The sequence below is a fragment of the Limulus polyphemus genome, unplaced genomic scaffold, assembly GCF_000517525.1.
Source record: "Limulus polyphemus unplaced genomic scaffold, Limulus_polyphemus-2.1.2 Scaffold33, whole genome shotgun sequence".
In the NCBI taxonomy this organism is placed as follows: Eukaryota; Metazoa; Arthropoda; class Merostomata; order Xiphosura; family Limulidae; genus Limulus; species Limulus polyphemus.
The window spans coordinates 897,147-908,374 of NW_013665643.1; the positions used below are offsets into that span (position 1 = coordinate 897,147).

An 11,228-nucleotide genomic window follows, 5' to 3' on the forward strand; every position below is an offset into this window, starting at 1 on the left:
CAGGATCTTTAATTTAATTGTGTTTTTGTTTGGGCTTGTTTTGTTCATTTATATATATTATAAAGGAGTGAAAATTTTAAAGCATTCACACTGCAAGCAACAAAAAAACAATGATAGGTAATCAAATTAGAACTAACTAATAATTATATAATTGGCAGTAGATGATTAGAACAATTATCCCATTAGTCTGTACGGAATTATATTTCATAGGAGAAATTTATAAATCTTTCTGTTCAATGATATTTTAGGTTTTTCATTAACTCATATAACATTGTAGAGTACTTAATTATACTCAGTCCCATCTCTGTTAGTTTTTATTATGTTATTAATTTTTCGAATGCATTATTTTAGACTACACTTTTCACTTAGGTCTTTTGTGATATGCATAAAAGTACGTAAATTATATATATCTAAAATGCATCTGAGCTTAAAATATTTTATTAGGAATAGATCTCGCTGTGCTTAATTTAATTTCAGTATTCTTAATGATAATTTTAATTTTTATCATGGATTGATGATTTTGATCAATACATATGATGTATTGACTTTAATTGGATGACTATTAATGAGTTTTGTATCTTTAATGTTCAATATGTGCTTCTGTTATTAAATCACTACAGTCAGCTTTATGAGTGCCTAAGATTTCTGCATTTAGCCTCACTAAATGAGCCTTGTTAAACTTCATTTAGGACCCTGTAGATGAAGAGCTTGAAGTACCAAATGAATTAGCTAATAAAATGTCCCTGTTCTATGCTCATGCCACACCCATGTTGAAGATGCTTAGTGATGCAACAACACAGTTTGTAGCAGACAATAAAGACCTTCCCATTGAGAATACGACAGAAACTTTAGGCACAATGGCAAAAGTCTGCCAACGAATGGTTGAAAATCCGTAAGTTCTCTAGAATTATTATTATTTGTTTTTTGAAAAACTGATTCTTTAATTTTTTATGCTAATTAACCTAAACAACATAACAGTGAACATGTGTATAATGTGAAAAATTTCTATGTATTCATAATAATCAGAGTTTTTTTTAATAACTATTCTAAAGGTTATATGTATATTTGTATCCCAATCATATCTTCCAAACTCTATCATTACTACAAACAGTAAATGTTAAAAAGGGAATAGTTTTTGAGTCATTTGTTGTCTGGAAGCAGGGTACCAAGATACCTTTACTAAGCTGTTAAGCAGTTTCTGGTCACGTGACCTATATGTTCCATACTGTATATATGTATATATATATATATATTCCTGTGTTTAGGTAAACTACTTGTAGCTGATAATGATAAAACCTTGTTGAAACATTGTACATTTATTATTATGTTAAACTTGTTATAAAGTTTTCTCCATTGACTATTCAAGACATCTCCAAACTTTATTAGTCTCAAAGTGGGTTTTTTGTCATCAAACAGTTTTTAGAGTTGTTAGCTGAATGAATCATTTTGTGGAATATAAGACCAGAGTGGGAGGGGGGAATCACTGATATTCCTTGACCTTTACCTTGTCACACTTAAGTTGCATGAAGTTTAGGATGCTTTTGGCTCAATAAAGTGATATAATTTGATTTAGTTTTTGTCATTTTTTTATGATATTGAAATTTCCAAAATTTTGTTGTGGAACACTTTTGAAAAAAAAAGCATTAAAAATACTTCTTTCGGATTTGATATCTTACCTCTCTCACAAAAATCTCTCTCGACTTATACTGCCCTCTATCAGCGCTACTTTTTGCATGCCGCTAGCTTTGATACTCCCACTTATTTCTGCATACTAACATGCTAATGATATGCAGCAACCCTTCAACAATAGGAATGCAACACTATTCCTATTGTAACTATCCTCTCTGTAATCTTGCAGCTGTTAACTATTTCTTGATTGACAGTCTTATTGAATAGTCGTGTTTTTTCTCATGGTTTGATTCACTTATCCTCATTTTTAGTTTCATAAATTTCTACTTTACTTACATTGTTCTTTATCATTTTCATTCTCTTTTGTGGAGAGTTACAAATTATTTTATCTATTCTCTCTCCTCTTTCAATTTTGTAAGTTGTGCATTCGCAGTTTCAGGTGGTCACGGCTACAGCTGTTGCTGCAGGATTATTGACCATGTCCAATGGGTCGGAATCATGATTCTCGGTCCATGAAGTAATGACTCTGGTCCATTGAGAATTGACCAATTTCACACAACAAATAGAACAAACTGATGATTGTCCTACCAAGGTTTTCAGTGATTGGGAAGTTTTGGATTTGGAATATACCTCTCTATTGCGTGTTGTTTTGGAGGACTTGCCCAGACCTCTTTCCCCTTTGGTGGATTTGATTATTTAGGTATGTTATGTTCTGTCCTTACCTTATATTTCTTTTGTTCCACCCCTGCTCTTCTCAGGGACTAGCCTTTGGGTCATTATTTTAGTGTTTCCTCCTTCCCTGGATATTGGGATTTATGTAAGTCATTTTGAGGAGCATTTGCATTCGGGGGTCAGTATGCCTTAACTTCCATGAACTGTGGATGATCACACTTTGGATTATCTTTGTTCCTGACAAGGTTCTCCCTCTGGTGTGTTCTTCAGATCTACCCATTTTTGGGATTTTGTGTGCCCTGTAAGGTGTCCTAGATTTGGACACTTTTGCCACTCCTCTCAATACACCACTTCTTTGATTTTGGTCTCAAGTTCCTCATCCTCTGGCAGGAATGGTCAATACTCTCAGTCAGGATTGGTCGGGTTGACATCTATATGAATATCCTCCTTTTCTTCTCCTCCCATGTGTCTTTGCCATACTTTGGACCATTCAATGTAGTGTTCTGCTGCTGGTTATGTATTGGCTGGCTATCACATGATTTCCACTCCAGCATGCATCATCCAACTGTACCTGCACTCCATCTTCACTCGAGGCATTATCAGGTCCTTTGTCTTAAGCACTGAAGTTTTGTATATAGCTTCCTTTGGTTTCTATCCTGTTTTTTCTTCCTCCATGGTGGTTCACCTACGTATGTTGCACAAGTACTTTTTTGGTCTGTCCTAAGGGGTTATAGTCCTTCCTTTACTCATGGACTAACATGAGTAAAGCAGACAGGGATTATTGGCCATCTCTGATGATCCATGGCATTGAGGCTCTTCCTACTGCAGACCTGATGTACAATTCCAGCTACTGCCAGGTGTTGGTTTATTAACTTCGTTGATGTGATCACTCTGCTTTTCAAAATAGGATATTGCGGTACCAGTTGCACTCTATCTCTGGGGCCGTGGTCCTCCAGACTCTCCAACACATTTTTTCCTTCCTTATTCTAGTGTATTATGGGAGTCCTTGCCACTTACCGGTTCATAGCCACTGGTGTGGTGATCTATGAAGGCCTGTTCTCCTGAGTGTGCACAATACCACTCAGTTGAGAGTAGGATGGTGGCATTCTGCTGGTGTAGATGGTATGATGCCTTTCTTGCCACAGATCTGATGTATAATTTCAGGTGCTGCCAGGTGTTGTATGTAGCACTCCACCATATATTGCAGTTTGCCTCTCTGGCTGAGGCACCCTCCTTTCTACCATCTGCCAGATGTCAGTTCCCAGGGATCAGATGTTGGTTGGAGCCAGAGCAGCCACCTAAGTCCTCACATTTTGTTAGATGGTACCCTATTTCCTACCAAGAACTGGTTGATAAGTCCCAAATGCCACCAGCTTTTGGACTGGAGATGCAACCCCAAATGGTGATCCCTCTCCTTACTATCCAATGTATGTCAGTTCCCAGTGGATCTGGTGTTGGTTGTAGCTAAACGAGACACATGAATTCCTGCATGTCCAAGGCTGGGTACCCCCCTCCTATCACAGACTGAATGAGAAATGCCCAATGCTGCCAGGTTTTGGACCATAGAGGAACACCCACTTGGGTTCTCCACTTTCCTACCATCTGCTGGATGTCAGTTACCGGTAGATTTTGTGTTGGTTGTGTTGGAGGTGCACGCATACAGAGGTGAGATCTTGGTATGGAAGCTCCTCTTCCCTGCTGGTACTCATTTTTGAAGTAAAAGGTAGAGAGCTCTCTTCCTACCATAGACCTGATGAACAATTCCAGATGCCACCAGGTGTTGGTTGAGATTGAACTCTCATTTCAGTCTATGGCACAATAGCCACTCTACACCAGGGGGGGCCATTATTTCTGTAATTTTTTCTTGGGGTCCTTCCCTGTTTCCGTCTTATTTGGTGACACATTGGTGGTGCAGATATGTTGTTTTTAATTCCTTCTCACTTCCCATGGTTTTCCTTTGGGTGCTTTCTAAAGGGGGATCATCTTGTCACTGACCCTCCACTGGTTCAATGTGGGATTCAGACTTTTGTGAGAGGAGGTAAGATATTGTATCGGAAGTTAACATTTTCCTAAACTGAAAATGTCTTTCTGGTAGTTACTTACCTTCTGGTATGGTTTGGTATGATCTGACCAACCTCAAAGTGGTTAATAGCTGCAAGATTAGAGAGAGTGCTAGTTACAGTATAGAAGTATTGTTGCACTCCTGTTGGTGGATGAGTGCTGCATAATCATTTGCATGTTAGTATGCAGAAATAAGTAGGGTATCAAGGCTAGTAATGAGTGAAAATTTGCACTGATAGAGGGCAGTATAAGTTGAGAAAGTTTTTTGTGTGTGAAAGGAGGTAAGTATCTATCAAATACATTTTCAGTTTAGGAAAATGTTAACTTTCATCTTAGTAATTTTTTTTAAATTTTAGTTCTAAAAGTTCCATTTTTATATATATATATATATTTAACATTTCTAAAAAATCATTAAAAGATCTTCCACAAATTTCATACTTGGTCTGTAGGTCTTTGTTTTGTTGAAAGTGCTGTCTGTATATTGAGGCGTTTTTGTACTCCAATTCTCTAAAATAGTATGCCTTTTAGTTGGACAAACGATTTATTAGCCTAAAGTTTTGCCTACTAGTGCATTAGTTAGAGAATATTGCTGTTTACCATATTGGATATATCATCTTAAACATCTTATTCTAGTGGATTTTATGCAAGGTTCCAGAATGAGGACACCAACTTGTTTGTTCTACGAGTGATGGTTGGAGTTATCATACTTTATGACCACGTTCATCCTATAGGAGCTTTTGCAAAGACATCACATGTCGATGTAAGTAACACCATTTTAACACAACTCTAATTCTTTTGCTGAATTTTGTTTTAATAAGTTTATAAATAGAAATTATTTAACTCGTTACCAGCAATAATAGTTTGTTTACGATTTTCTATCTTCATTGTTTTTTTTTTAAGGCAAAGCTACATGATGGTCTGCTTGCACTCTGTCCACCGTGGGGACTTGAATCCTGGATTTTGGTAATATAAGTCCTAAGACTTATCACTGACCTACCAAGGGATTCATTGTTAGAAGCTCATAACACTTAAAAAAAAAGTCATTTGTTGTAGAAAAAAAAATAAGAGAGAGAAACAAGAGAGTGTAAATATGGTTTGAAAAACTATACTGTAACAGTTTTTAATTGTTAAAAATTTATGGCTTGAAATTTGTATTTCAATATGCTTTTCCCCTCATCAAGTCAGAAGCTTGAAGTACGGAGTAAAAAAACAAATTATTTTGTAAGTGAAGTATATTAGACTCGAGAGAAATAGAAAGTTTCTAATGGTTTTGGGATAGCATAAACTGATTTTGTTGCATTGCTATACCCATATATTGTATGGTGGAGTAGCTATGATTGTTAAATACTATTTTGTTTTCCTGTTTATTAAAACATTCTTAACAGTGAATTTGGTAAAAATTCTGTATAATAAAAAAATTTTAGAAATAACATCATTAAACATGACTAGTAAAGCAATTATTAAATCAGTGTAAACGAATTGCTAAGTGATGTTTATCTTGTCTTATAATGTGAAATTAGTTAATGTACGTGTTCTATATAGAAACATTAGTATATACTCTATATTTCAGGTGAAAGGGTCTATTAAAGTTCTAAAAGAACAACCACCTAATGTTGTAGAAGGTTTGCTAAATGCTCTTAGGTGAGTTTTGACCTCAAGTTTTTGGTCTCCAGTGAAAATGTTAATTTTATAAAATAAACATTCAGTATATTGAAAGCTACAGAATCAAAGAAAGTGCAAGTTGTTATTCCACACCATAAACAGTAGGATATTTGAACATCACTCGTCATTAGTGGCACTGCCAAGCACATTTAGTACTAAAATGGTAACTTGTATGAACTTTACTGTTACATAGTCTACAAGATATATCAACGTCTGTTATTACAAGTGTTAATCTATTGTGACAATGTTACCATGCTGAAAATGCTTTTACTGTTAATTTTTAATCACTGCTGTATCCCTAGTCTGTATTTAATTTTTTTTCTTCTAAAAACTTGTGCATCTTATACTTTTCTAAGATATCTGTACATCTTTGTCTTTTGATGTTTTTTTTAATTCTTATTTAATAATTTGTATGTTTCATATCTTTACTTAGGTACACAACAAGACATCTGAATGATGAAACAACACCAAAACAAATAAAAAGTCTTTTAGCTTGAAATTATTCTCAATATTCTGTGATTTATAACTTGAAATATATATATCTTAATATTTGTTGTGTAATATGAAGTGATTATAATTAAGTGAACTTTATAAAGTCACTTGGTATGAAGCATGACAGACAGTACTTTATGAAGAATCTGTTACACCAAGTGTGGGATACTGGGATAGATTTTGCACCAGAAGAAATTGTTCTGCCTTTACCTCATGGGTCATCATTGCTTGATGGAGTTGAATTCATACGAGACCTTACTTATTAACCAATGGAGAAAGTGTTTGTTTTATGAAAACGTCACAATCTCCTCTAGAAACAAGTTTACTGAAGGACTTGTACTCATTCTTTATAAAATGTAATTATACACTATGTTTCTATGGTTGATGTTGCTGACTATGATATTCGTATGTAAAAATGATGTTTTTAAAACCTATTTTAATGTGTATGAATGTAATTTTAGTTTCGAGTTAAGTCAGCTGCTCTGCAAGTTAATGTTATTTAAAACCTTGTTTTTGTGCAAGAAGTGTTTTAGAAATTTACATTCAGTAATGGAAGAGTGTGATAAGTTAGATACTTGTTTGTAATTATAATTAATCTTTTATTACTTATGTTGATAACATGTTTTTTCATCTTGTTAATTATTAATAATTGTATTTTTAGTACACAGGTCAGGTATCTAGTAAAAGTTCTCTTTGATAGTTGTATAATTCCAGTCAAGATAATATATCGTTAGAAGGTTTATCTTGCAATATGTATGTGTGAAAAGTGAATAGTTCATTGCATCAAGCAGAAATAGGAGGTTTGTTAGTTTTTTTATAAATTTTCTCTTGGTCAGATTACTATTGTGTGTGTGTGTGTGTGTATATATGTTCACTGTAACATTTTAAATCTTTATGGTGGTAGTGTATACACTTACTAACTCACTAGAAACAGACTGTACCTCTGTATGAACTCAATGTCTGTTTGAAACTCCACATACAACATAATATATGTATGTGTGTGTGTGTTTATTTATATATATATATATCATTGCATATGAAGTTATAGATCCGACTAGAATATTTGAATATCCTGAAACCAAAAACATATAAATCACAACTTTTGTTTAAGCCACCTACAGAAGCATATTATTGTAGTAATTTTAATTTTCAAGGAAACTTACCACATGAAAGATTTTGTGGAGCCCCTAAACTACTAAAGATGGGAGGATACACTTCATTTAATCACTGTTAGTTTGGAGGCCTTGCATCACCTAACAAATCACATGGATCTCATTGGACTGCTAAAGAACAGTCAAGGCACAATAATAAATAGCTAGAAGGACTGAATCTTTTAACAAATATTTTAAAATTACTGTACAGGAAATAAATCTTAGTTGTATAAGATTTAAGGTTTGCTTGTGATCTGATCTCGTTTTAGATTGATAAATGATTTTTGTCTGCAAACTCATCTTAATTTAAATAGTTTCACTGCATAATCTGTAATGTTCAAATTATTTCAGTTGAGTGAAACAGTATAATTATCATGTGCAGATGTTATTGTGTACCTAGAACAACGATTACAAAAAAAAGGATGAATACATTTTTGAAAATGTCTTTTCAAATATCTATATGCTAGTACTGTCTTGCTTCAAATTTCACACAGTGCATTAAGTAATTTATCTCTCTAAATGTTTGCTTATCTTTAATCTAACAGTAAATATCCCTGTTCATTAAATCACTTGTGATCCTGAAATGTAATCAAACACAAAATTTATATTTTTAGTTATGCTGAAAGTTTTCTTTGCTACATAAAATCTGAACTGAAAGTTTAACACTTTATGGTAGATAGCACTTCCTTTGCAATCTAATCCACTAAATATTTTAATCAAAATTTGTTACATTTCTGAAGGGTAGGGTTAAAAATTATTGGCAAACTTATTTTATGTTTTAGATTTAGTTTGTTAAATAAAATGCATTTAGTTATAAATTTGAGGGGGGGGGGTTCAAAAAATGGAAAACTTATCCAAAAAAGGATTAATAAAATCTTAAGGGCAGAACCAATTTATTTGGACAATGAAGCAGCAAGGTGGTGGGAAAATTTTATTTGGAGCATTACATCATTCCTCAATAAGAGCTGTCTCCAATTTTGTCTGGAATGTCAGAGTGAGAAAATGATGTAGTTTTAAGAATACAGCATAATAGTTTGATGAGGTTAAGTGTGCATAACATGGCAGATGACTTTGGGTTTCCTCTTGCTTGGCATTCTAGTTCTGGAACAACACTTGTCAGATAGGTACATTGTCATATTTCAAGTTGGGTGAAAGTGTTCGTCAGAGAGTTAATCTGATTTCGAAGAATGATTTTATAATGGTAGGTCATCATCCTGCCTTTTAGGGAAGCAATTGGACCAAGCATGTTTCAATAGGTTTGATCCAACTCATAATGGGACTGCCTGCATCTGTAAAGTTGGTTGGAAACAAGTACCTATGCAAGTTCTGTCTTTTGTAATATCTCCACAACTATATGCACCAAAACTTGGCCACGTAATGTGGTCAAAAAAGGTCAATGTTGATACATTTGACCAGGTCATTTTTTATCATATCCCTTGAATCCCCAGTTTGTGATCTTTACAGCTCTGCATTTGTAAATATGTCTGTTGCAGTACTGAATTGTTTGTGTGTGTAGTTGTTCTACTCTGACATCCACGATATCTTAGGTTGCTTGTACTTAACTTTAAATTTTGAGTATACTTTGGCAAAGTGTTTTCTTTCACAGTGTAGGTAAAAGTGCAGTATTCCTGATCACTCATGACAGTTTTATTGCTCCTTAGACATGATTTATTTAGAATTGTATTCAATACTGAAATAACTTCACAGATAAGCTCATACTGCATTTCCTTTTCTGAAGAATGCTAGATTCTTAGATGTGATATCTGGAGAGTAAGGGTAATAACAAAAATGAATAGCTCACACATGCTACATTTTAGGAACCTGGGAATGAGGTTGAATGCGACTTGTATGTTCAATGCATCAGGTCATTAAAAGTTAAGAGCTGGAAATTTTGTCCATGGTGTCTTTTCCTTGTCCACTTTGCTGCTTTCAGTTATGGAACTCTTTCAGGTGGTGGCCTTTGTGTGAACATTCCTCCTATTGTGTTGGGGAAATGACTCCTTCACCTTCTACCATTATTTTGTTACTTTACAATTTAATGACACTCCTTTCAATGTCTGTCCGTTTATAGAGAATGGTTCAGATGCCCAATGACACCGAGGCTATAGCTGTTATGATTATATAAGATTTTTCAAAAAAATTAGAGTTGTAAACCCTATTGGTAAACTGGTTTTATTTGTTTATAGACTTTATGCACTAAAGTTATTTAAAGTTAATTTGTTGTTATTATGAAAAGCTTGTAAAGTGTAAATTTTATTAAGAAAATTTTGTTTTGTTTGCTCTAAGGATTGAATTGTTGATTAAAAGCTCATATAAGTTTAATTGGTGAAAGTTGGTTATAAGTATTTTGAGAACTTTCAAACATGAAGAACAATTGATGTTATATTGTGTTCATTTCTAAGCAATCGCACATGAGGTAAAAGCTAGTTAACCGATGTTACAGTAATATTAGTTGATAGGTTTGATGGTATTTAGTGATACAGTGCTGAGAGTGCTGTGAACAACACGTGTTACAACATGAGCTTTTTTTTGTTAAGAGGATGTTCCTCATTTGTGTAAGCATATCTGCTGCATACTTTTTTGGATTGATACTGATATTAAATGAAAAACAAATATGGGTTAACTGGCTCACTTTGTTAATAAACTTCTATATTTATATGAGAATTTAGTGTCTTATCGTGTAACATCCCAATTCATGTTTTCTGACACTAGATTTATAAATGTTTTTGTTCTGCTAGTTATACTCAACATGATGTTATTTTTGTAAAAGTTGATACTCGTAAATATCTTAACATTTTTTAGTTGTTTTTTTTTTTAATTTCTGATGAGAATACTAAATGAAGTTATGATAAAAGAAAATTCATAATAAAACCCATGGAAGTTCTTAGCAACATTTGCTTCAAAAACTGTATTGTATGTTTTGCATTATGAGTTTCTTAAAGTATCCATTGGCTGTGTTATTGAAGTAATCTGACAGGCTAATCATCAGTTTTATTGTCGATGAAATTTGCTTAAAGAAAAAAAACTAGAATCAAAGCTCTGTTGAATTTGTAATGCTGACACAAGGTGTTTCCTTGTTCATAACTATTGCTACATTAATAGTTCAACCACAATATTATCAAATATTTATATTGTTTTATAAACCTGTTTTAACTCAAGTGTCCTCTACAATTTATGTACGGTATGCCCCAAAATTCTGTACCATCCATAGCTGCATAAACAGAATGATCCACTTATAAAATATTTAACAAGTCGTCTGAATTTGACTACACAATCATCTCTTAACACATACTTATCTTGTTAAAAATGGGTGTAATGCACCTTATCACTACTTTATGCTCATAAGTGCTGTATTTTTATTATAGTGTCTCTATATCCTAGTTCTGTTCATCAACACATTAAACAGTTTAATGTGATTAATTGCTCGACTCGCAATCTGAGGGTCGCGGGTTCGAATCCCTGTCACACCAAACATGCTCGCCCTTTCAGCCGTGGGGGGGGGGGGTTTATAATGTGACGGTGAATCCCACTATTCGTTGGTAAAAGAGTAGCCCAAGAGTT

At 33.8% G+C, this 11,228-nt stretch overlaps 1 protein-coding gene across 7 annotated transcripts in view; it reads left to right on the forward strand.

Moving 5' to 3' along the window:
- LOC106460467 (protein FAM49B-like) overlaps positions 1-10,323 on the forward strand; it is a 63,726-nt gene extending 53,403 nt beyond the window's left edge. For 5 of the 7 annotated variants that reach the window (XM_013920167.2, XM_013920174.2, XM_022387355.1 and 2 more), the window contains 4 exons: positions 690-892; positions 4,996-5,122; positions 5,933-6,003; positions 6,458-6,521. In XM_013920167.2, coding sequence (XP_013775621.1) covers positions 690-892; positions 4,996-5,122; positions 5,933-6,003; positions 6,458-6,521 — 465 coding nt within the window. Of the gene's footprint in view, positions 1-689; positions 893-4,995; positions 5,123-5,932; positions 6,004-6,457 lie in introns of all 7 variants that reach the window. The other 2 variants (XM_022387366.1, XM_022387371.1) reach the window with 2 other exon arrangements.
- The last annotated feature ends 905 nt before the right edge of the window (positions 10,324-11,228 follow it).